General features: G+C 47.2%; 1 protein-coding gene across 4 annotated transcripts in view; it reads right to left on the bottom strand.

Annotated features, from left to right (window-relative positions):
- Nucleotides 1-26,975, bottom strand: part of Flnb (filamin B, beta) — a 151,731-nt gene that overhangs the window by 79,618 nt on the left and 45,138 nt on the right. For all 4 annotated transcript variants that reach the window (XM_005387431.1, XM_013515640.1, XM_005387432.1 and 1 more), the window contains exons 2-4: nucleotides 10,604-10,852; nucleotides 9,025-9,122; nucleotides 6,745-6,892 (exon numbers count right to left, since the gene is read on the bottom strand). In XM_005387431.1, the coding sequence (XP_005387488.1) occupies nucleotides 6,745-6,892; nucleotides 9,025-9,122; nucleotides 10,604-10,852 (495 nt within the window). The remainder of the gene's footprint in view (nucleotides 1-6,744; nucleotides 6,893-9,024; nucleotides 9,123-10,603; nucleotides 10,853-26,975) is intronic.

The following is a 26,975-nucleotide window of genomic DNA, read 5'->3' as shown; positions in this document are numbered from 1 at the left end:
TTTTTTTTTTTTTTTTTTGAGTAATTTTTTGGCTTACCCTCTTTCTCCTGGGTCTCCTCTAACATGAGAGTCAGTCATCTGTTACAATCCTGGAGGTCTCTGAGGTTCTGTTCATCCATATCTCTTTCTTTGTCTTTCTTTTCTTTCATTCTTTCTTCCTTACTTTTCCTTCCTTTCTTTCCTTTTTTTTCTTTCTCTTTATTTTTTCTTCCTTCCTTCCTTGTCTTATTCCCTACCCCCTCTCCTTCCTTCCTTCCTTTTTTCTCCCCCTACTCTCTCTCTCTCTTTCACACTGGGTGATCTCTATGGCTCACTCTTCCGGCGTGCTGCTTCTGTTCTGTCTTCCATTCTGCTGTTGAGAGCAGCCGGTGAGTTGCACTGGAGTCACTGCACTCTTCAGGCCTGAACTTTCCGACAGGCCGTCGTCCTCCAGGCCTGCACTTCAGAGCCGGGGCCTTCTCCCTCTGTCGACGCTGCTCATTTCTTACTGTTTTCTGGGGCGCAGTACCTGCTTGTTGAAGTCCACTTTAAAGTCTATGTCTGATAATTCCAACATCTCTGTCATCTCAGGGTTGGCACCAACTGTCATACACCGGGTTCGAGACCTTCCTGGTTCTTGGTATGACAAGTGAATTTTTTAAAAGTCTAGCTGCTTTACTTGCCACATTCTGCTGGCTTTTTACGACACCACTCCAGCAAGGAAGGGTGCAAACCTCCCTGGTACTGGTGAGGGAAGAAGTACTGGATCCACATCCTGGCTCTGCTGGTGCCCTGGTCAGGGAGCTCCCCACTCGTGGCTGGAAGGAGCAGGGCATCCCTACCGCTCCTGGCCTGTCCCCCCGCCTCCTATCACCACACTGCAGTAAAGGCGAGGGTCCCCATCTGCCTCTGCTGGTGGAAGCAGGACTGGCATGGGTTTTAAATGGTGTCTGGCCTGAGCAGCGGTGTTCTGCCTTGCCCGGTTGCCCTTCCTGGTGTACTGAGTAGAGACAGCAGGCTTCCGCCAGAACTCTCTATATTTGTGCTCATTGGTATCATCTAGGTTCCCATCATCTTCGGCCCCAGGTCTGGGACACATAAAGCAAAGCGCAGCCCAAGGAACTCACTACACTGTCATTCTTTGGGTCCAGGTCCTTAGCTTGTTTTCTTTCAGAGCCTCCTTCCTATCTTATATGTAATACCCAAGGATCTGAGTGCTTATTAGTAGGATGAACCATAAAAAAAAAGTAGGATGAACTAGAAAAAGTCCTGCTTATTGATCTACCTAGAAGCAATAGTTCAAGTTATTACTTTGGTGAGTGGATAGTTGGAATGGGGATTGCAACCAGGCCTCTCACACTAAACTACATCCTTAGCCCTTTTTTATTTTGAGACAGTGTCTGATTAAGTTGCCAAACTGCCCAGGCTGGGCTCAAACTTGCCATCTTCCTGCCTCAACCTCCCCAAAGTGCTAAGATTACAAGTATGTACCACAACAAACTTATTACATCTCTTGAAGTTTTAAAAAAAAAAAAAAACAAAAAACAATATTTCTCTGACACAGAGTCTCGCTGTGTAGTTCAGGCAGGCCTTGAACTCACTAACCCAGGCTGGCCTCAAACTCCTGGCAATCCTCCTGCCTCAGCCTCCCAAGTGCTGGGATTACAGGCATATGCTACCATGCCGGGCTAAAAAGCTTTTTATTATGGAAAATTCCAAACCTATGCAGACAGAGACAACAGTCCCATGAATCCCTATGCAGACACAGAGAGAACTGCCCGACAAACTGTATACCTGTCACTTTGTTTCAACAACTATTTCACCTTCACTCTGGCCTCTTCCCTCCTCCTGTATCATTTTAGTACAAATTCTAGACCTCAACTTTTATCATAAGCATTCAAGGCCAGGAGTATAGCTCAGCCCTACAGTGCCTACCTGGCAAGTGCAAAGTCCTGAGTTCGATTCCTAGTTCAAAAAAACCATTCACTATGTCTTTAAAAGACATTGTAGTGGTGGTACACACCTGTAACCCCAGCACTCTGGGAGGCTGAGGCAGGAGGATCGCAAGTTCAAGCCCAGCCTCGGCAATTTAGTGAGACCCTGCCTCAAAAAAATGGGGTTGGGGGAGTGCTGGGGATGTAGTTCAGTGTGAAGATCCTAGGTTCAATCCCTAGAACTACCACCAAAAACAACAACAAAAAAAAAAAACAGTCTCCAATATAAAGTCCAAAAAATTCATAACTCCTTCATATCTTCAAACATTCAGTTAGGGTTCTAATTATTTTATAAATTTCATGAAGTTTGTTTTTTTTTTAAATTGAATGTTGAACAGCACTTCATGAAGTTTCCTATTGGTCCAAATAAGGTTCGTATAATCTCTTAAATCTCATTTTCTCTTGGAATGTACTCCACCTCTTTGTCCATCCCAGCAGCCTGCCGAAGACCCGGGCTCTGTGGTACTGTCCTCTACATACATTCCCACTCTGTGAGGTAAGAAACACCAAGTGACAAAAAACACAGTTTGAACACATTTCAACACAAAGAAAGGATAGGCAAAAAGGCCTGAGATTTCGAGGGGAGGAAAGTGAATGGCAGCTAAGAGGTGGGCTTTCCGTTTTTTATTTTCTACATTTTTCTTTTGCTTAAAGTTTACACAAGGATCAGGTCATCTTACACAGAGACTTAAACCCGCATCTACAGTACTGATCCGCCTCCACTGCACTGACTCTGACTGCCTGAGAAACAACTCCCCAGTTTGACAGAGGCCGCTCAGGCCTGTGGGGGCCGAGCTACACCCCCACGCTCGCGCCCCGCACGGCCGAGCTCCCCACGCGCAGGCACGGCTGGACCTCAGACTTCATGCTTGCTATGCGGTAAACGCTTCACACAGAACAAAGCTTTGGAAAGGGTTCTGCTTAGCTCATGGATGGAGGCTCTCAACAACCCTACGCCCGCAGGCAGCCCACCACAAAGGCCTGTCTGTGGCTGCAGGTCCGCTTCCCCAGCCGGCTCCCCTTTCAACCCACTCAAATGAGGCAAGTCAGGGCTCCACGGACGGGTGTGTAAGTGCTAGCTGGCTGGCACCGAGACTCTGTTCCGATCCCAAGGATAAAATCAGGCCAACCTCTCAACTCTTGTAGAAATTAATGAAACATTCTCTAATCCTGGCTCTGGGAGGCAGAATCGCAGCCATGCAGCCACACGGAAGGGAGGGAATGCAAAAGAGGCCCTGGCTCTTGTCTCACCATGGAACAGGACCCTGTACAGCAGCCCCCCACGCCACGGCCCTGTCACTCACAATGACCACTTTGTCTTCTCACTTTACTTGAGAAAAAGAAGTTAAACACAGAATTCCACAGGATCCAGCCATGCCGCCGCTAGGAGCAGACTCAAAAGAGCTGAAAGCACACACTCGGGTACTTGTAAACCCACATTCAACGCAGGAGTACTCACAACAGCTCAAAGGGGAAAATGACCCCCATGGCTAGCCACAGACGAATGCGGAACTGAAATCTCGCATGTGATACGGCAGAGTATTATTCAGCCGCAAAAAGGAAATTCTTGTACATGCTACAACATGCGTGAACCCTGAAAACATGTACGAAGTGAAGTAAGCCAGACACAAGAGTACAGATAACATACGACACTTCTACCGGTACCTATGCAAATTCAGATAGAACAGGAGAGAGCTTCCCAAGAGCCGGGGAAGGGAAGAATCAATAGTTATTGTTCAGGGAATATGGTGTTTTAGTTTGGGAAGTTTACAAATTCTGGAAATGGATAGTGGTTGTGTTTGTATGATACTGTGAATGTACTTAAGGCCGCCAGTATGGTGGTGCACGCCTGTAATCCCAGCACTTGGGAGGCTGAGGCAGGAGAATCGTCATGAGTTCAAGACCAGCCTGGGCTATAAGGTGAGCTCCAAGTTGGCCTGAACTGCAGAGTGAGACCCTGTCTCAAAAAAAGAAAGAGTACTTAAGGCCATGAGAACACTTAAAAATGGTTTAAAAGCTCAATTTTTTGTTAAATACATATATATGTTTGCATTATATATACAGGGAGAGAGAGAAAGAGGTAGACCTTGGTTCACAAACTTAATTCTTTCTACAATTCAGGTCACAAATGGAATTGGATGAGAACCAACATCTGACTTGGTTCTTCTCGGTTCACTAAAAAAAATATATCTATCTATAGATCTATAGATCTATATCTATAACCCACGGCCAGGTCTGAGCTGCTGACCAGTGCTGCTTTTGGACATGGCCGTGGGTATATCTATATAGATACAGATCTATAGATACACACACACACACACACACACACACACACACACACACACTTTATATCTCCACAATAAAAATGCAAAGAACCTACAGACATCCACATAAATATGAAAGAAAAAAAGGCATGCTTCCCCGCAGGAGTGCACATGCTCACAAAGACAGAGAAAGGAAGCGGCAGTGGCCAGCTACATTCCTGAATCCTAGCAAGCGGTCATTTTCTACTGAACAGCACTGGGAAAGGAAACCACCTCACATTAACGAGGGGGAAACGGGACGGCCAGCGATAAGTCACTACAAACAAGTGTTTTATGCTTTGATTAGATTCAATCCAGTGGGCCAGTTCTGTTGACAAGAGTTTTATTTGGCAGTAGCTTTCCTGTCATTCGGGAAGCACAGTCTTTCAACTTGGAGATTCCTCACTCCGGCACCCACTCTGGTTATGGCTTAGAGAAAGAAAGGGTGGGCAGGCCGGCCATGGAGTGACCGGCCTCCAGTGATGTCCTCCATCCCTACACAGACACAAACGACTGCACACACCCGCCCGCGGCAGGACAGAACCACAGACAGCAAGGGTTCCCAAACCAGCATGTCCAGGCTCTCTGCTGGTCTAAAGCACTGCCCAAAAGACAGAGGAGAAGGTCTGGCCACTGCGGAGAGAGCAGCACTAGTCAGCAGCTCAGACCTGGCCGTGGGTTATCCTGTGGGTGAAGTGACGCCAGGCAGGGTAACCCTATACTTGAAGGGCGTACATGCATGCGACAGCCTGTGAGATAGACGCCTGGATCTCCCAAAGTCAGTGCTACTGAAAAAACAGGGGAATTTGTCTACACGAAAAATAAAAGCCTAAAGAGAAATAATAAACAAATGTTAAGTGACCCTTAATCAGATCTTTTTTTTTCTTTTTTGAGACAGAGTCTCATTTTGTAGTTCAGGCTGGCCTTGAACTCACAGTGATCCTCCTGTCTCAGCCTCCCAAGTGCTGGGATTACAGGTGTGCACCACCATACCCTGTGTTTAATCAGATCTGATTTATAGAACTATAACTAAAAATTCTAGGACAAATCGAATACAAACTGAGTATTAGATGATATGAAACGATTGCCCATCTTCCTGTGTGTGATAATGAATACTGTGGTTATGTAAACAATGTCCTGTTCTTAGCGGAGATTCACTGATGTGTGAAGGAGTAAACTGTCATCGTGCCTGCAACTTATCTTCAAACAATTCAACATACACACACACACTCTCTCTCTCTCACACATACACTCTCTCTCCCTCTCTCTCATACACACACAGACACACACACAGGGAAAGAGAAAATTATTAAGTTGCAGTGGTAACAACAATCCATTCTAGGAGAGCATATAGAGGATATCCTGTGTGTATAAATGTTATCCCAATTGTAATTATGAAAATTAAGAAATAAAATGTACTTCTCTTCCCCGTGGAAAAACAGTAAGCTACACCTCACTGTGCTGTTACCAGAATGCAAACTGCACAGCGATGCAACTGTACTCTCCTCTTACGAGTCAGTGTGCCAGCCAGGCGTGGAGGCAGATGTCTATAATCCCAGCACTCAGGCTGGAGGCTGAGGCAGGAGGATCGCTGTGGGTTCAAGGCCATCCTGGGCTACACAGTGAGTTCAAGACCAGCCTCAGATAGTGAGACTCTATCTCAAAAACTAAATTAAAATAAAACAAAATAAAATAAAGCTAGTGTGCTTTCAGACAGCAGCCGGAGCAGTAAGGGCCTCGAAATGGTTTGAACCTGCTGTCACGTTCTGAGCGGCTCAGTGTCCTAGAGGTCCGTCCGAGTCATAAACAGGATGTCTCCGAAAGGAAGCGTCCGCCAGGGGTTAACAATAGCTCCCACCCCATCTGGGAATCTGAGGCAGCTTTTGCCCAACAGGAGAAATGAGTCAGCAGCCAGATGACCCTGAGTCCTGCCCAACCCCACACTGACTGGGAACCTGGGAAAAGACCCATCCCCACCCAGGGGGCCCAGCTCAGATTCCTCTTTTGAAAAAGAACGCACTGTGGCCCTTTCTTAGTCCCACCGAAGTTACTGCACTAAAATCAGTATCAGCATTCCCTATCATGTAACACAAGCATTTTTTAAAGCCTTCAATTAACGAAGCAGAATATGATAGTCATGAACAAATGAATCTGCCAGGCATGGCGGTGCCCACCTGTATTCCCAGCACTTGAGAGGCTGAGGCAGGAGGGTCACTGTGAGTTGGAGGCCAGCCTGGGCTACATAGTAAGTTCAAGATTGGACTAAACTACATAGTGAGACCTTATCTCAAAAAACCAGAAGAACAAAACATAAATAAGTGAATCTTAGGTTTAAAAAAAAGTGACAAAGGAAGCCTAGACTATCTTTAAGGATTAAGCCAATTCTGTCTTTCTTATCCTGAGAACATTTCTCTTGAAGCCAATAACACCAGAGGACAAGCCTCAAATCCAACAGGACGCACACTTACCTCTGCCGTAGGCCCGGGCTTTCTTTGGGTTGAGCTTGGGTTTAAGAGGAGCACCCGGCTTGAGTTTGGCTTTGGGAAACTGGGACAGGTAAGTCATCACCGAGTGCTCGTCCACATCCGGGTGAATGATTTCTTCCGGAGTGATGACCTGGATAACGACACAGCAGGTGAATGCCCACATCACTCTGTACCACAAGATGCTACAAATACAAAGAAAGTGAGTCAGTTTTTCATTGAAGTGAAATTACCTTCAACCAAACACCGAGATCAGAGTTTTAGTTCCCTTTTTTTTTGTACCAGGAATTGAACTCAGTACCTTGCACTGGCCAGGCAGGCACTTGTGCTGCTGAGCTACATCCCAGAGTTTTTAGAGGCGTCACCAGCTCCTTTGGAAACTGTGGGACAATCTCCAGGAAATTTTACATGTCCTCCACCTCCCCAAATAAGATTTTATTTAATCCCCTCATCAAACTTTCCAGAAAGAATAAAGAAATAAACTATACCAAGACAGGAGAAAGAAGAAATAAGCACACATGATTAGAAATACTACCCACAAAGCTCATAAAAGGGTCTCTTCTTTTGCTCATATATTTACTGTCTGCATCTCTAGTAATACTTACTGATTAACAGGAAAAAACAGTAAGTGACAACACAGAGACTTATTAGGAAAGCTGTCACTAAATATTAGGAGCCATTTCTTTAAAAAGAAAAATAAGGCTGGGTATGGTGGCACACACCTGTAATCCCAGCACTCAGGAGGCTGAGGCAGGAGGATTCTTGCAAGTTCAAAACCAGCCTGGGCTACAAAGTGAGCTCAAGGTCAGCCTGAACTGTATAGCAAGACCCTGTCTCAGACAAAAAAATGTAAGGAGTGACTTTCTCCTGACATACAGCTTAACAGCAGGACGAGACAAGCGATCTCCTTGAAGGAGTCAATAATCTCAGATCCACCTGACCCCCTCCAAAGTTCACAAAGTTCTCTCCACCTTCAACCTTGGTGCCTGCCATATGTAAGCCACACCTCCTTGGATAAACGAAGGCTCCGTCCCATAAGCCAGGTTAATCAAATGACTAACAGATGAATTCAGTTTCCCCCTCCCTGTGACAGAAAGCACCAGAGAACACTGCACATTAACCCACAAGAGCAAAATAGCTATTTGGGTTTGAGCAGTCGCCTACGAAACATTCCATTCAAAGTAGGATGTGCGCTGATTGGGCATTTCTCCTCGGCTCCTTTAACAGCGTCCCTGTGCCAACAACACATGAACGTTTAAAGGAGATGGTTTCAGGCTTAAGATGAGAAGAAAAACACACCACACCACTTCCTGAGGGGGACGAGCCAAGAAACATTGTGCAGCAGAGACATGACTTCCAAACCAAACCAAAGGAACGGGCAAGCTTCTACCTTCCAAAGGACCCTGTTACAAACACACTGCACTGAGCTCTGAATACCAACGCTGACCTCAGCAGAGCCCAGAGAGAGGTGTGAGGTCCGGAGCACCGGCCACCTCGACCTGCTCTTGGACGGGGTTTTGAGCTTGGAAGCCAGGGTGCTTTTCCTCCCTGTTAACAGACTGGACTCAACTGAGCAACATGGCTACTGTGGATGGTACCTAAGATTTTTCAGTTTCCAAGTTCTTTGTGTTATTTCTGTGATAGGACTATGAATACTGTTAAGTTCTTCCACAATTTCCATTAATGGCAAGATAGATAGATAGATTCCACCAAAAAAATGTATACCCTCTTCAGCGGTTCAGTGTACTAACAATGTCTAGAAGCTCATGGCCACTATTTTGAACACCTCTTGTAACTGTAGAGACCAAAGCTAACTTGTATTAATCCCATACCTCAATACATTTAATACTAAAATACCTATCCAAGTTTTTCTTTTCCTGATGTATACATTTTGTATATAGGTTTGTATACGTGTGTGTGTGTGTGTGTGTGTGTGTATCTCTTAGATACCATCCACAGTATCCATGGCTCAGACTAACAGTTAAAAATTTTCATATGCAGCAAAAAGAACAGAAACATTTCCAGCATGTGACAAAGAAGAGAGACACGAAGACTTCTGGATGAGGTACAGGTTCCAGGCCCACGGGAAGCTATTATCACGGGAAATGGAAGAAGACGGAAGAAAGACAATGCAAAGCCAAGGTAAGGCTGAATGCTGAGAAGATCAACTGCCTGTCTGACCCAGAAAGGTGCCCTGTTTCTGAGTGCCAGAAAGAAGCCAGAGGGTGGGAGCGGCCTGGCGGGACACGGTCCACGCCTACACACCTGTGGGACACCCAGCCAGTCGTCTGCCTGCTGCATGGCTTCTCGGGCGTTATCCACAGGCTTCCGTGGGTCCCAGGATTCCCAGTCTGGGCACAGACCTGTTGACACACACACAAGACGCCGTTAGCATGAGCTGAGTAAAGAGATTGCAAAAAACCACAGGCCAAAAAATAAACTCATCTGGTCTCAACTCCCCCAAATTCTCGGTGAATTACACATTTTATGGGCAAATTTTGCTACAGATAGTGTAGCAGAATGGCAACTATTCTACATTAACACTGATTTCTCCTTTGGGGTGCTATCTTGCAGTAAGAGGCATTTCACATTCCTGAAGGTCTGCTATATAAGCAAATACTGTAAAACTGTCTGGGCCTGGTGCCTTTTCACAGGAGAGATTTTTTTACCCTATTCCTGGCTACATCTAAAAGGACAGAATTAACATAGAGTGTGATTCAAAAATCCACTTGCTCAAAGGCACAATACTGCCAGGCATAGTGGTGCACACCTCTAATTCCAGCACTTGGGAGGCTGAAGCAGGAGGACTGCTTCAAGTTCAAGATCAGCCTGGGCTACATAGTGAGTTCAGGACCAGCCTGCACTACAGAATGAGATGCTATCCCCAAAAGCAGGATGGGAGCCAGCAATCCTACAATTATTTTAGGGGGTTATAAGCACAAGTCATAAAGAACTAGAGTAAAAATCCTCGAATTTAAACTGGAAAGAGGCATCCTAAGTTGTGTCAGAAGACAGAAAGAAGAAGGCACAAGGAAATGAACACTGTTTCAAATAATTCCCCAGTAACACCAATTTAGAGCCTGTGGAGGAAGAAGGAGGCCTTGAATCAGCCCTCCTCCCATCCTCAGCGGACATTTGCTCTCTGCTCTCAGCACATTGAGAACCACTGCCTTACTAAATAGTAACACGCCTAGCACATATAGAATACTTGATAAAAGGAAAATATAATTATTAGGCTTTTTAAAATTAAAAACAATTTTGGGAGGGGTGTATAAACACTGGTTCTGGTTTTGCTGTTGAGTGTGTACCAGCAGACTCCACTGATCTATCTAAACCCTCCAATGAGGATAATTGTAATTGCGGGGTACACTCAACCACGGATGGAGAAGTCTCCAATTGGATCCTGACCGAATGTGATTCCACAGCAATACACAAAGAAAACGGCAAGGAAAGCCTTATATAGTCAAACCAGTGGTTAATAAAAAAGGGTACTTTCCACTCAGTGGAATTTTTTAGATTTTCATGCCAAGCCACCTAACAGGACCACATGTTTCTGCTAAAGCCAAGGGGAAGCTAGGCATCAATGTGGGAAGAGATAGGACTTTGGAGTCCTAAAGCTAAACCCAAAGCCTGCTTGAAGCACAAGCACTAAAACCTTCATGGGGAATTTGCACAGATGACTGGGTTTCCTGCTTAAACGTGCCTACGGATACACCTAGAAGCCCTGCCAAAGGAGGGGCGAGCAGAGCACATCTGGCCCCACACAGCAATCACAGCAAAGCCACAGGCTCAGACCCACATGCTCTCATGCGGAGCACACGGCTGAGGTAGTCAGGGCACTTACCTGGCGCACAGCTGTCCACCAGGGCTCCCAAGGCTTTGCCATCTTGCCAGTTTTGGTTAAAGTTGGTGATGGGCAGGTAGGGGATCTTGTTCTGAATCCATCCCAGCAGCCTCTGCTTTGGCGTCTGCTTCTTGGCATCATCGTCCCCTTCATCCTCCCACACGGGCATGGAAATGGAGTAGTGGAGAATCAGCGTCCATACCAGGCCCAAGATGAGCTTCAGGTTTCCATCCACAATGGCCTTGCTGTCTGAGGAGACAGGCACAGGCGTGGTCACCCTTTGGTTATGCAAGTGTGAACATCGCACTCTTTGTAGAAAAAGTAAAAGTAGAGAACCACCCTGAGAGTGAAAGGAAGACTGACAATATTTGCCTGGGAATACTGGAGGATGCGAGTGGATGGAAAATGATTATAAAGTGTTACTTACTGGGGCCGCTGGATTATGGCAATGTATTATATTAGCGTCTCATTTAGTTCTCCATAATACAATTTTTACCAGTGAAAGAAACCACACCAGGTATGTTGGCACACACCTGTAAGCCCAGCATTCGGGAGGGAAACTGAGGCAGGAAGGAGGACCACCACAAGTTTGAGGTCAGGCCTAGCTACATAGTGAGCTCAGGCCTTGGCCAGCCTGAACTACATAGTGAGACCCTGTCCCAAAAAGCTGAAAGGAAAACAAAAGTTCAGAGATACAGACCAAGGAAAAGGAGTGGCTGCCCCACAGACAACCACCTGATACCTGACGCCACATAACCCACCACTCTGTGTGGACCCCCCACACACTAACAGCTACGTGTGTGCTGCTCTAGGATTAGGCTTTGTTGTGTTTTCCTTTTTGTTGGTTTGTCTGTTGCTTTGTCTTTTTGTTGCTGTGGATCAAAGCCAGGGCCTCACACATGCAAGTGTTCCACCTTGATCTACATGTCCAATTTTTTCTTCTCAGTTGGGGATTGAACTCAGGGCCTTCACCATGAGCTACATCCCCAGTCCATTTTTTATTTTCTATTTTGAGACACGGTTTTGCTAAGTTACCCAGGCTAAACAACTCAAATTTGTGATCCTCCTGCCTCAGCCTCCTAGAATACCGGGATGACAGGTGTGTGCCCTCATGTCTGGCCTATGGTTGGTTTTGCAAATTTTTTCCACTAATACTTATGTCCTAGTCATCTTTTCCCTGTAAAGTTATTTCTATTTACACGCCGATGTACAGGTTCAAGAAGCCAGTCTCACCAACAATGGGTGCTACCGACTGTCTTCATCTTTGCTTCTCTGACAAGTGAGTCATTCAGAAGGGGAAACCCTGAAGAGGACAAAGCCACTGGACAAAGTCTCAGTTGCCAGGAGGGTAAATGATAAGCCAAGGTCCTCCAAAATGACGAATGCCGCCTGCCACCAGCCCTTCCGGTTCTCCGTCCACTTTGCAGGCCCCATCTGCGAACACCACCTCGTTCTCTTTTCTCTCTCCCTCCCAACGTCACCCACTGGAACTTCATCGCAGAGCCATCGTCCCAACCTGTCCCACGCAGCCACCAGCAGCCACCTGAACTCTTGGTTAAACACAAGCCAACTGCACATAACGAAAGCCAATGACAGCCACGTGACAAACACGCCCATGCTGCCGGGGCCCGCGTGGCCTGCCACTCAAAACGGCAAAGCTGTGGCTTTTTAAAAAAATTAACCTGTTGTTCCGTCTCTTGCAACAAAAGACCTTATTTTAAAGCCCACACCCAAACCCACAGAAACCAGAAAGAACTTCACGGCTGTACATTCAGTATCTACATCTGATCCTCTACATGCGATCGTCTGTCTAGATCATCTATGTGTGATCATCTATCTACACTGGACAAATAAAGATTACTGCGAACTGGCTGACAAGACTAAACTCAAACAATCCTCATGCCAAGTTAAGGTATCAGGAGACTGTGGTTTGGTTTGGTTTGGTTTGGTTTTGGTACTAGAGATTAAATCCAGGGCTTTGTGGGTGCTAGACAAGAATTCTACCACTGAGCTGCATCCCGAGCACTTTCTATTCTTTTATTTTGAGATAGTGTCTCACTGAGTTGCCCAGAATAGCCTCAAACTTGTCATCCTCCTGCCGTGGCCTCCTGAGGAGTCAGGATTACAGGCATGTGTCACAACATCCAGCAGCTTCCAGGGATTTTCTATGCAGTCAATTACACACACACACACACACACACACACACACACACAACTAGCAGGATTAATTACTCATACATAATTCATGGGCTCCTATAAAAAATGGAAATGAAAAAAAATTAATAAATAATTTAAAAATGGAAATGGAGAGCCTTTTGTTCAAAAGCACGCCTGTAATGGAAGGCTGAGGCAGGAGGATCCCCATGAGTTCAAGGCCAGCTTGGGCTACATAGGGAGTTTAAGGCCAGTATGAACTACATAAGGAGACCCTGCTTAGGAAAAAAGAAAAAGTTACAAAAAGCATTCCAGGAATGCCAGGGATAGCGCAGTAGTTGGGCACAGACAGACAGACAGACAGTGGTATGGATCTGGGACCTCCTGATAGAAGAGCAAAGAGAGGAAAGGCTGCTATCCTCCTGACTCCAGAGAACTGGTCCACCAGGGAGATGCTCCCGGATGCTTCTGAGAAATCCCTAAAAATAGCTGGTTCAGCCCCTGAGTGTCCTGCAGTCAACACAGCAGCCACGGTCTGCATAGAGCCCTGGGCTCTGCACCGCGCTCAGACTCCCAAGCAGTTCACCCCACAAGTGCTGCCGCTTCTCCAGGCGACAGTCCTTGACTGTGACTTAACTGTTTGCACTAGATGTCCCGTTATAAATGTGATTTTTGAAATGCTATTATCAAGTTACTACTTACAATCATCAGAAAGTCCACACCAAACCAACTTCCAAGCCAGTTTTCTTTATTCAAGATAAAGACAGGAGAGCAATCTTCAAAAAGGTGGGGAAAAAAAACTGATGTAAAACATGTGCACACAGCTACACAGTCAGGGCAACGGTGGTAACCTGGCACATCTGAGGCATCACGCTCTTGTACCTCAGGGGCTCTGCAGGGACTAGAATGTCTCACCTCATCTTTTTTTTTTTTTTTTTTTTTTGGGTACCGGGAATTGAATTCACGACCTTGTGTTTGTCAGGCAGATGCTGTGCCGCTGAGCTATGTCCCCAGCCCTAGAATGTCTCATCTAAAACGTTCTTCAAAAGTAATCCTATAGCTAGTCATGGTGGCACACGCCTGCAATCCCAGCACTCAGGAGGCTGAGGCAGGAAGACCACCATGAGTTCGAGGTCAGCCCGGCCTACATAGTAAAACCCTGACGCAAAAACAACAAAAAACGATGCTGTTTAAAAAAAAAAAAAAAAAAAGGAAACCTGCAGATTGAATATATAACTCAAAACATGGAGAGTTTGAGCTATTTTTATCCAGCTTACATATGCTGCTGTAAAGCAATGAAACAAGAGCCCTTTTAAAAAAAATCTTGGGGGAAATATGACCCAGTTAAAATCTGACCCAAATGGATGAAACATACAACGCCCAGAACTTCTGTTTCCAATGAATTCAAGGTGGGTGTCCAAGCGGAAAAGCCCCCATGAAAGTCTCACTTGGATAAACGATACCTTCACCCTGCTATTCTAAGAAGCTGCAGCGAAAGCCGTCTTCATTCCAAAAGTGATTTTGACAGGTGAAAGTTCAAATGCTTCACCAGACTCTTGGAACAATAAAAAGATGGGGGATTGTTCAAGAGGCCTCCCGGGTTCCCACAGCCACAGGAAACAAGAAAATGGAATGCTACACGGGTCGCAGTGCCAGTGCAGACCATCGCCGCGGGCCACAGGATCCTCAGCCGCGTGCGACTGCGAGGTTCGTACAGAGGGCAAAAGCGGAACAGAAATGCGGCGGGGAGGAAGGGGCCAGGTAAGCTGAAGCCTCTCCTTAAGCGCCACTTCAGAAATAAAACCACCCAGTGCCCAGCCTCCCAGAACCTGCCCGGATCTCTGTGGGAGGGAAGCTGGCCATGGGTTTCCCCACCCAAGCCCAGCCATTGCAGTTCCCACCAAAGGCTCCTGGCTCTGACCCTCAAGCCACACATACTCTCAAACTGCTTAAAATTAAGCAGTGTTCTTATGTTTTTGTTTTTAAGACAAGGTGTCACTAAGTAGTTGAGATTGCCCTTGAACTCACTATGTAGTCTAGGCTGGCCTCAAACCTGAAGCAATCCTCCTGCCTCAGCTTCCTGAGTGCTGGGATTATAGGTGAAGCAGTGTTTGTTTGTTTGTTTGATTTTGGTTTTTTGAGACAGGGTTTCATTATGTAGTTCAGGCTGGTCCTGAACTCATTATGTGGCCCAGGCTGGGCTCAAACTCATGGTGATCCTCCTGTCTCAGCCTCCCAAGTGCTGGCATTACAGTGTTGTTTTTAAGTGAGGGCAGTAGTTTTTTTTTTTCCCCCATCATTTCCGTACATTGGTTCACCAGTCTTGTACATCAGTGTTTCATGGAATAGGGACACTTAGGGGTTGAAGCAGCTATTTTTAGGGATTTCTCAGAAGCATCCGGGAAGCATCTCCCTGGTGGACCAGTTCTCTGGAGTCAGGAGGATAGCAGCCTTTCCTCTCTCTGCTCTTCTATCAGGAGGGCCCAGATCCACACCGCTGTCTGTCTGTCTGTGCCCAACTACTGCGCTCTCCCTGGCAGTCCTGGCTGGCACCTTCGCACTGGCTGTCAATGATTAACAGGGGTGACAGGCTGGCCACCCACGAAGACAAAGACAATAGGTCACCTTCTGGCCACTGTGCAGCTGGCTGTCCGGTTACCAACAGCCACCAAGTAACTTCAAGACCCAGACACGGGACAACAGCGTGTGCACTTGGGACCTGCCACAGGACCACACTTGGCGCCATGCGCTGGCCATTTGGAACAGGACGCCATATACTCTGCCCCTCCCTCCTAGCTCTACTGCCCATGGGAGGAGGGGCGGCGGAGTGCACAAGCCGCCCAACTAGTTTTGTCACTTTGAGCAGCCCATGCCCCTCTCCACGCCTTGCTCTCCGTTACCTACCAGGATCGATGGCAGCCGTCAGCAGCCAGGCCTTTGAACGGAGTAGGAGTTGAGTACAATGCTTGGCACACAGTAGGCAGTTAATAAACACCACCTCTCCCGCCTATACTAATTCACCGAATACATAAGCGCCGCTCACCCTTAGAGCCCGAAGCCCGGAAGCCACGTCCAAGTACCATGTGTAAGGAAGGAACAAAAGCAGGAGTCCTGTGCACATATGTGTAGCTCATGCTCCACTTGTCCCTTCTGACTCAAGCAATTCATTAGGAGGGCCAGGACCACAGCTCAAAGGCCCTGCTTTCCTGTCACAAGCAGACACACTGACCCCTCACTGTAAGCCTGAGGGCTCTGCAGGGGGCGCTACCACGCTAAGCACACAGAGACCATGAGTCAGATGTGCTGGTATTCCTGGAATTCCAGTACTCTGGCAGGCCGAGGCAGGAGGATCACAGGCTCAAGCCCAGCCAGGGCATCTTAGTGAGACCCTATGTCAAAACATAAAGATCCAGAGGGCTGTGGGTGTAGCTCAGAGTGAAGGCCCTTGGTTCAATCCTCAGCTTGAAGAGGGAGAAACAGGGACAGCGACATCAAGAGACCAACAGGGCCTGAGGCCCCCAGAGAACCCTCAGAAGGGAACTACTAACAACTTACCAGACCTTTCTGAGAAAGAAAACGAGACTACAAGTAGCCCAGGTGGGCTAGGTGTTCAGCCTTTGCTTGACGTCCTGGCTTCGAAGAACCCCCAGTTCCTTGATTCTTGGCTCCCAACCTACTGCGCTGGCTTGGAACTCCCTTCGCATTTCCTCTCCGGCACATGGAAGAGGGTTCCTGCTAGGAGCCCCTCACAGTCCATGTCCCTGTTACCCGCCTACCTCCCATGGCTGGGGTCAAAGCACCGCCTGCAGCACGGCTGCCTCTCTGCCCAGAGGTCCGCCCCACCTGCACAGCAATCAGGCAGCTTTTGCCGTCCCCACCCCTGCACCTCTGGTACCCGAAGAGAAGCTGCTCTGCATGCTATAGATGTCCCCAAAAACTAAGCTGGCATCTGCAGACACAGCTACTAGGGAGGCTGAGGCAGGAGGACTGCTTGAGCCCAGGAGTCCAGGTTAGTCTGGGCAGCATAGACACTGTGTCTCAGAAAAAGGCACCCAAGCAGCCTCTTCAGACAATCCTCAGCCTGCTCCAGAACGTGTCCCCCTGCGGCCCCCCACGGGCAACACAGAACGCAACCCTGGAGGCAGGCCGGGGGAGCTGGGAAAGGGGCAGGTGGGCCACATCTCCCACTCCGCACCTCGGCCCCTCAGCGAGGCCAGGCGGAAGCTGAATGTGAGCACATGGCGGCCGGGAGCCCCAGCGGGGGGAGCCTCGCCCGTTCGCAGTTTCCAGTCAGTCAGCACCAACATCACGAGTCTTTCCCATCCCTGACTTCACGTGGTCTGATCAACCCTAGACACAAAGCAGTGGCAGGAGGCCATGCAGCTGAACCCACAGCACAGCGTCCCGTGCAGAGGACCAGCATCCCTGGTCAGCCCTGCAGGTCCTCTCTGCCCTGCCCTCTTTCACAGCTGAACGGGAGCCTGCAACGGCCCAAACGAGGGCAACCTGAACGGACATTTTCCTCAGTTTCTCAGTGAAAATCTACCGATGCAGCCTGTCTCCCCGACACTGGGTTCAGGAAGACCCACCTTGCTCAGCTGCCCGGGAGTGGGTCACATGTCAGAGGGTTCAATGACCAGGGCGGGGGGCAGTACTGGGGACCGAACCCAGAGCCTTCGCCTGAGCTAGAGATAGAGATGTCCAACCCCGGGACCTGCAGCTATGACCCTGGGTGCAAATCTAACTTCTTTTCTCCTCTTTTCCCTCCCAGCGCGTCGCTCCTGGCGGCATGCCTCTCCCAGCCTCCATCCGAGCACAGGGGCGTGGATGTCTCGCAAGGGACAGGGAACAGGAGCGAGCCGGGCCGGGCTCTGGGCCCTGGCAGTGTGGTGGCATCCTCCACGCATCGTCCCCGGAGCCCTGCACATCCAGTGCCGAAGCGAGGCCAGGCCAGGCCCGGGGAGGACGGGAAGCGGGGCCCTAGAACTGGGCGCCTGCCAACCTGAAGGCTGGAAAGGAACATTTTCACATTCTCTCCACCACACTTCATCTTGATTTTTTCCCCCCTTCTCTTTATTATGGGATTGAAGAAGAGGTTCTGGCCTTTGGGAGACCTGAAGTCACGTGGGCCTCCTTCCATCACTGAGAAAGTACAGGCCACAATAAAGTAAGGGCAGGACTGGCACGCTGGGGTCAGTGGGATTTCTGATTCTCATGAGCTGCTCCAGGATTACAAAAGAGCTGTTTGATTGATTTTTATACATCACCACGCCACAGCTCAGTTAATAAGGGGTTCATTCAGAAAGTCTTTTCATGTTAGTAACTTTTCAAGAAAACTGTCGGGTGTGGTGGCGCACGCCTGTAATCCCAGCACTCAGGAGGCTGAGGCAGGAGGATCATTGTCAGTTCGAGACCAGCCTGGGCTACCAAGTGAGCTCAAGGCCAGCCTGAACTGCATAGCGAGACCTTGTCTCAAAAAGAAAAAACAACAACAAAAGAGCTCATACAACCTTTTTAAGGTCTTCCTTCCAAGATGACAAAAAAAAGGAACATGCCAAAAAGGACAAGCTCACAAACACTTACCAGATTCTCAGGGCGCTGAGATGCCATGGAATTAGAGTATTAGTGAGGCTTAGTGCCCATTCTTTCCATAGTGGACTCAGCATCTCCCCACTGCAACCACTCACACTGCTCGTGTGCTTGATGACTCTATCTGTGGACGGGGGCTGGATGCCATGTTGGGGTTCTTGTTTCCCCAGTTAATGTTGTGAAAACTCTCACACAGTCTCAGATTGGTGCGCCGGGGATATAGCTCCGTGGCACAGCACCTGCCTGGCAGGAACAAGGTCCTGAGTTCAATTCCCGGTACCAAAAAAGAAAAAAAACTAAGACAGTCTCAGATTGGTGGGGGAGTTTCAATCTTTCTCCAAGGTTTTCAAAACCATCTAGAATGGGGCAGAAGCTGATAACCCTCTTCGGGGGTGCCCATCTGAATTACTGTCCATCCCTCATCTCTTGGGGCACACAATGAGACTTAGGAGTCCTTGTTAAAGGTAATATGAAAAAAGTCGCCAGTGACGTGCCACATATCAGCTAAATAGACCCGAGAAAAATGCACTTTGCCTTCAGCTCAAACTGGCCCCAGGACCAGCTCGTGTCACCGAGTGCAGGCCACAGTGAACTACGGCAAAGCTGTTTCCCGAGAGTATCAACAAAAACAGAATAAAAGACTTCAGCAGGAAACTTATAAGTAGCTTTCTTTTGTTTTTAATTTTTTTATCATTATCCAAGAGCTTCAGGCTACCTGGTGCTAAGTAGCTGTCTATCTGATGGTCTTTCACAGGGTATCCGAATAACAGGATATCAATCTTTCCCTCAACACAGCCTTTAAGCCTTCTGTATTGAAGCATAAAATGGCCATGACCAGCCAGGGAAAAAGCTCGGAGGCCCCCAGGGCTTCTCAGGCTTCCTTTGTTACTCCACCTCTTCTTTGCTCCCAGGAGCAGTTAGTTGCAAATGGGAAACTTGGTTAAACTCAAGCATATATGTGGCAGGCCACGGGCAGAGCAGAACAGTACAACAGCTTATTGGGTCATGCTGAAATGGTTGGTGTTAGTTTTGAAATTAAGCACCTGTTGGGATAGTCATAATCCAAACTATTTTCTTTTTAGATGAGATAGATGGAGGGCTGGGGATATAGCTCAGTGGCACAAGTGCCTGCCTGGCAAGCGCAAGATCCTGAATTCGATTCCCAGTATAAAAAAAAAAAAAAAAAAAAAGATAGATGGGATCATGTAGCTAATGAAATTTCTAATTTTCCTTTCTACCTTTGTTTTTTTGTTGTTGTTGCTTTTGCTTTTGTTTTTGTTTGGTTTGGTCTTTCTGAGACAGGGTCTCGCTATGCCGCAGTTCAGGCTGCCCTTGAGCTCACTTTGTAGCCCGGGGTGGCCTCAAACTCGCAACAATCCTCCTGCCTCAGCCTCCCAAGTGCTGGGGTTACAGGCTTGCACCACCACACCCAGCACTTTCTACCTTTGGAAGTTTCCTGTTTAATTCTAAATGTGACCTTAAGTCCTTCCAAAATATCCTCATGTTAATTTGCTGATTTTCATCCCCAAAATATGAGAAGATTTAAAACTTTTTATATGTGTTTCATCCTGCTAAGAAATTGTTAACTACATATATTCCTATTCTGTCTAGCTTGGTTTCTTTGAATTTTTTGGCACCAACTTAGCAGAAGGCTTTGGGAGCACTTTCCCCCTCGAGTAGTAATTTGTCATATTTGAGCACCCTATTTTCCTAAAGCTATACTTTTAAAAAATAAAGGACCTCTATAAACTTTCTCTTAGGAGTCTGTTAATATCCCAGTTGTTTTTTTGTCTGCTTTGGTTTGATTTTTATTGTTTGTTTTTTGAGTTTTTGTTTGTTTTTTTTGAGACAGGGTCTCACTCTGCAGTTCAGGCTGGCCTTGAGCTCACTTAGTAGCCCAGGCTGGTCTCGAACTTGCAAGAATCCTCCTGCCTCAGCCTCCTGAGTGCTGGGATTACAGGCATGCGCCACCACGCCAGGCCGGTTTGGTTTTTTCTCTCCTGGTTTCTAAATATTACAGGAGAGGGATAGAAAAGCTCAGGATGGCTCTTGCCCCAGAGTTAGCTATCTTTATTTTATTCTTGGAAGTGGAGACTCCTTTAGGGTTTGACATTCGGGGAACCCAGTTTTACCACTGTGACATTAAAGCTAAGTAGTTTAAGAACATATGACCTAAATAAAACCATTTGAAGATTTATGTTGACTTCTAGAGGTTGGCGGTAGCTAGATAGCCTACTCGTCCCTTACTTATAGACAAAGCTTGTCACAGAACCCAAGAATATTTGAATATTTTTTTCCAGACCGGAGAAGCAAAATGACTCATACAGCAGTTGAATAACTAATGAAATACAAGAAACCTACTGGAGAAGTGGTTAATGAATCTTTTTTTAAAAATCTATTTGTAAATATTAATGTACTTAAGATTACTTCCTGCCACCTAACAAGAAAGCGGATTTTTCTTGTGGTTCCGGGGATTGAGCCCAGGGTCCGCCGTGTGCCAGGCCAGTGCTCCACCATTGGGCTATACCCCAGCCGTTCCCCCTCCCTTTTAAAGACAGGTTTCTTGTTTCTAATTGTTTCATTTTGCTGGGTAATTGCATGTGAATCTGTGCCTATCCTGACCAAAAAAATCAGGGCCTCAACTGGCTGCTTGCTCAAGTTTCTGGGCAGATTCTAGTCCCAAACAGCTGTTTACCTTGAAATGCACTATGGCTGTTTCAATGGCATGAACACCCTTTTCCAACTGTAAAGGATCAGGGAGCGTGTTAAGCATTACAGCAAGGTAGTAATGGAGCCCAGCAGCTTTACAGTGGTTCTGCTTGACAATTCTGTGCTAGATATGGCAGCTTAGAGATCAAGGTGCAGATGTGAGGATTTCAGACAACAGGAAGCGGACACCAAATAAATTTCAGTAGTGTTCTTTGGCCTGCTGAAGAATCAGGGCTGGAAGAGAGCTACAGAAATGAAGCCAGGCCTGGTGGCACACATCTGCAATCCCAGCACTCGGGAGGCTGAGGCAGAAGGATCCCTGCAAGCTCGAGACCAGCCTGGGCTACAAAGTGAGTTCAAGACCAGCCTGAACTGCATAGCGAGACCTTGTCTCAAAAAAAGACAAACCAAAAAAAAAGGTGAAGACGGCACCTGGGTTCCTGGGCCCCGCATTCATGTGTGTGACCCTGAGCACCTGCAGGCTGGTCTAGTGGCCGTGCAGCACAGAGGGGCTGGGGCCACTCCCTCGCCCTGGGAGTGAATGCCAGCGGCCTTCAGTTCCATAGGGTTTGCTGCTGTCTGCACTCCATGCGGGAGACAGACTACTTGCAAAGCACTCTGGTGAAAATTGTAAGGGAAATGCTTTGGCAATTGCCCCATCAAAGAGTGTGTGGCACTTTAAAATAATTATTAATATTTTAATGGTTTTTAACTCATTCTTAAATTTGTCACTTCTTACTGTTTTTAGGGGTGTTTTTTGTCTTTTTGAGACAGGGTCTCGCTATGCAGTTCAGGCTGCCCTTCAGCTCACTTTGTAGCCCAGACTGGCCTTGAACTTGCATCGATCCTCCTGCCTCAGCCTCCTGAGTGCTGGGATTGCAGGCGTGCACCACCAAGCCCAGCTACTCTTAAGAACAAACTACAAATACATTAACCAGAGACTGTTCTGTATTATGTGGTAGACTTAATTTGAGAAAAAAAGTCAGAACTTGTAGCCAACAATTTTTTATCTGAACTTTTAAGTCAAAACGTGTAAGAAATTCCGTAGTTTTACCATCGCCGTGAACAAGCATGGTAATCATTTTTAAAAGGCATATAGGATTGAATAACTCATCTTAAAAATGGTCTGTGACATATGCGGCACAGATACAGCTCATGAGCACAAGTCCAGGTCTTGTGTCCTACGCCTCATGTCTGATGCCACTGGAAATGTCAGAAATGCTGTACTCAACACACTTTTTGAGTGATACAAACCATGCAGATTATAACAAACACAGCCTTTACACTGCAACTCTGTGTCTTACTTGTCTCACTTGTGGTTGGGAATAAATTTGACTTTTTTATCTAAATAGCCATTATTAATTAACTTATGGCGGGTTATATAATCACTTGCTATACACTGGCGTGCAGTACAATAGAATTGTGTGCAGATAGTTGTCCCTGGATATCTGAAATTCCCAAGCTAACTGCTGTGAGTATAAATGAGCATAAGTGTAGCAGACGGGATGTGTGAAGTGGGCTCCAGAGGGCTTAGGGTGCAGAAGCCTATCTTGTTGGCTAACACTGGTGCTTAGATGAAGCCCTGCGGTGTGAGGGCTGTGCAGTCATAAAAGGAAGGCGAGGCAGGAATGGCGTTGGAAGAAAGGGTAAGTGCTCAGACCTGTTTTCCTTTATGCTGAAATCCTTGTTTTCTTGTGTACAAATAAAAGCATATCAAAGACTTGAACATCATTCACTCAAAACTTGAGGATTTTTTGTTTTTTTATTTTTATTTTATTTTTTGTCTTTTTGAGACAGGGTCTCACTATGCAGTTCAGGCTGGCCTTGAGCTCACTTTGTAGCCGTGGCTGGTCTCGAACTTGCACCGATCCTCCTGCCTCAGCCTCCCAAGTGCTGGGATTACAGGCATGCGCCACCACACCAGGCTTTTTTGTTTTTAATACTGTCTCTTTGTGTAATAAATACTTGCCTAAATGGCTCCCACGTTGTGTGGTAATCTCTGTTTCTTCTTTTAAAATCTCATTATTAGAAGTCAGTTACCCCACCCACCCACACACAGATCATACAATAGGCCATGGTGTTGGCATTGTGTTGAGATGGGCTCTGACTCTCAGCAAGAAAAGACTGCTAAAATAACGCAGGTGTTTGGAGCACGCTTGTAATCCCAGCACTGAGGGAGGCTGAGGCAGGAAGATCACAAGTTTGAATCTCACCTCAGCAGTTTAGCAAGACACTGGTTCAAATTTTTTAAAATACATTTTAATATTATTTAAAATATGATATAATTACTCTAATATCATTATAGTAATATATATTTGCAGATAGCTATATATTTAAAAGCCTGGGGACTTAGCTCAGTGGTAGAATACCCCAGGGTTTGATCCCAGGTACCAGAGGGTAAGAAAAGGACTGCTAAAATCTACTACCAAGGTCCACAATGAACAAGGCATATGAGGGTCAGCTAAAAAGATCATTGTGCAAGTTGGCAGCGCCCGCCCTGGGCAGGGCACGGGGGTGGTGGCCAGGAGTTCTCTGCAGCAAAGTTGAGCAAACACACCCAAACCCCTGATTTGAGATTTTGACTACAGGCTCACAACACATTCCTTATGCATAACCTCACACTTCAAATTTCCTTCTTGCAAACTATTCCTTCTGTTTTCTCTTACTTGCTGGACAACCTTTGCCTGAAACAGTTCAAACAGCTGATTCCATAAATACCTGATTTTTATTTCAGCACAAAGAAGAGCTGAGTGATCTTTCAGATCATAAACCCTATGCTTGTGTACTGCTGTGCAATTTGTCCCACAGAACCTATTTCCTGGTTAAGAGGAGTCCCTTTATTTAAATAGCATTATTTTCAACACTGCTTTTGAAACATTATTAATCACTTTTAAGAACTGCACTATAGCTGGGGAGATAGCTTAGCGGCAAGCGAGGTCTGGCTAGCGAGGTCCAGGGTTTAATTCCCGGTACTAAAAGGTAAAAAAAAAAAAAAAAAAAGGAACTGCACTATATCCAACAACAAAGCCACAATGAACTAAAGGCCTATGGGAGAGTAAGTACCCTTCCACTTCACATTACTGAGAAATCTTCAGAAAGTTAGAATGAAGCCTGTAACCTTCCTTATCGGAAAGGTTAGGAAGGGAGGGACAGCACTAAAACAGGCAACACGGTACACTACAAAGCTAGGTTTCGAGCTGAGCATGGCAGCCCATGCCAGTGATCCCAGGACACTGGGAGGCTGAGCTAGGAGGACCACAAATTCGAATCCAGCTATGCAATTTAGCAAAACAGTGAGACCCTGTGTCTTGGTTACTTTTTTCTCGCTGCTGGAACAAAATACTTGACACCCAAAATTAAGGAAGGAAAGGTTTATTTTGCTTACAGTTTGTGGAGGTTTCAGTCCATACTTGGCAGATTATAAGGCAGAGAGCTACAGCTCAGGGTGGCAGAACACAGCAAAGCAACAACACACACCAGCAAGGAATGGGGGAGGAATGGCCTCAAGCACTCTTTTCCTCTCCCTCACATATGCAAACTATCCACTCCCGGGCGGGTGCAGCTCTCACACCCATATGCAAACTCTAATAGCCTGCCCCATGGCCGCATGAGGCTTTGGAGGGACACACAGACATAAACCATAACACCCTGCCTCAAAATAAAACAAAGGATTAGCAGTGTAGCTCAGTGCAAAGACCTTGGGTTCAACGCCCACTATGGCAATCAATCAATCAATCAATAAAAGCTTTGATGCTGGGTGTGGTGGCGCATGCTCATAATCCCAATACTCAGGAGGCTGAGGCAGGAAGATCACTGTGAGTTCAAGGGCAGCCTGGGTGTCATAAGTGAATTTAAGGCCAGCCTGTACTACGTAGTGAGACCCTATCTCAAAACAAAAACCTAAAATAAAATAAAGGCTTTGACCTCAAACCTGTAGGTTCCCTACACAAACTCATCTTGCTGCCACCAGTTGTCCTGGGTGACTAACAAGAGAAGGCCCCCAAGGACTCCTCAGCACGAGCAGGAGTCCAGCATCCAGCCCCTGGGGGCCCAGGCCCAACCCCAGCAGGAACTCACAGGTGGCGCCATAGGACCCTGGCTCCCAGCACCCACCACACTAAGAACACATCCATCTGCGGTAACAATGGCTGGCTGTGAGTGGAGATCCTTATGCCCTGTCAACTCCAGGCCAGCTGCTGTGCAGAGGCTACCCCCCTGAAAGGGAGCTCACTCCCCTGGGAGCCCTCAAGGCAAGGGTGGAGGGCGGAGACGAAAGCTCCGCCTCCTCCACCTCCAGCCTCGCCCAGTGCGTGTGCATCCCTTCTGCAGCCTCTACTGCTGCAGGGGTGACACCCTTGGTTAATTCCAAGTTACACATGACGTAACAGAGGCCCACAGAGGCGCAGCCCCAAGTGACGTGTAAGGACAGCCTAGATTTTTTTTTTTTTACCAGAGCCCAAAACCTTCTGGCTACATGGCTGAACCCACGCTGTGTCACAGCAGGTCTAGGAGGCCAGGGCAGTCATGAACCCTGCAGAGAGGCGACAGAGGGCTGTCTCACAGCTGTGAGGCGCGGTGGGTGTGCGGGAGGTGAACCAAGCTTCTGTCAGCCAAGGAGGTCCCAGGACGTGCCCCTGCCCCGATCATCTCCTGAGCCCTGCCCTGCGCAGCTGAAGGTATGGGAGCACAGGCGCAGGAGGCGTGAACAGCAGTCAGAGTCGGCTTATTCAACCTCAGCCGCTCGTCCCCGGGGACTGCAACTGCAGTGATCATGGAGGCTTTGTCCCTCTGCCCAGAAAGTCCCAGGCAGACCGAGGGGCCGTCCTCAGCCAGCGCCTTGCAGAAGATGCAGCTCTGCCTCAGGAACTCAATTCACTAGTCTCTGGAAACTAGGAATTAGGTTGCTGGCATTCCTAAAAGCTCAATTTGTTTTGGTTTTTGTTTTGTTGGGGTGGGAGAGGCTGGCCTTGAACTCACAGAGGTCATCCTGATTCAGCCTTCCAAGTGCTGGGATTATAGCCACGTCCCACCAACCCGGCTCTTCTGTTCTTAAGGTTCTTGTACCCAGCGGATATTTCCTCACTGCCTATGAGTGCCAGACTCTATGCTGGATACAAATTACACTTTTTTATTCTTTTATACTGGGAGTTGAACTCAGGGCCTTTACACGGAGCTACATCCCCAGCCCTTTTTTAATTTTATTTTTTATTTTGACAATAGGACTTGCTAAATTACCCAGGCTGGGCCTGAACTCATGATCCTCTTGCCTCAGAGCGCTAGGGTTACATACAGGAGTGCTGGGATCACAAGCATATGCCATCGTGCCTGACACAAATTACATTCTTAAATAAATTAAACTGGCTCTAAAATGCTCCATGAGGAGAAGGTAACATTACTACAGCAAAAATGGGTACGTGTCCACAGGACAAACACAGAAGACCTTACTCAAGAGAAGATGGAAAAAACTGGCTTTTTGTCACTCATACTAGGCTATAGAGGAGTGGGAGGCTTTTCTTTTTATAATTACAAGTTAAATAAGAATAACAGAAATGATGACTCGAGCCGGGCGTGGTGGCGCGCGCCTGCAATCCCAGCACTTCGGAGGCTGAGGCAGGAGGATCACTGTGAGTTCAAAACCAGAGGCTGAGGCAGGAGGATCATTGTGAGTTCGAGACCAGCCTGGGCTACGAAGTGAGCTCTAGGCCAGCCTGAACTGCATAGCAAAACCCTGTCTCAAAAAGACAAAAAAAAAAAGAAGGAAAGAAAGAAATGACTAGAGCAGGTACACATCCTTCCACTGCAAACTTGTAAAAGTTGGTGCTGTTACAGAGCGGAATCAGGTAGCTTCCTCGTTTTGAAAGGTGAGAGGTCAGATTGCCTGTTTCCCTGTAACTTGCCTCTTGTTACAGGACTGACACAA

Source organism: Chinchilla lanigera, unplaced genomic scaffold, assembly GCF_000276665.1.
Source record: "Chinchilla lanigera isolate Chin_1 unplaced genomic scaffold, ChiLan1.0 scaffold00029, whole genome shotgun sequence".
NCBI classification, from domain to species: domain Eukaryota; kingdom Metazoa; phylum Chordata; class Mammalia; order Rodentia; family Chinchillidae; genus Chinchilla; species Chinchilla lanigera.
This window is presented reverse-complemented; position numbering and strand designations above follow the sequence as displayed.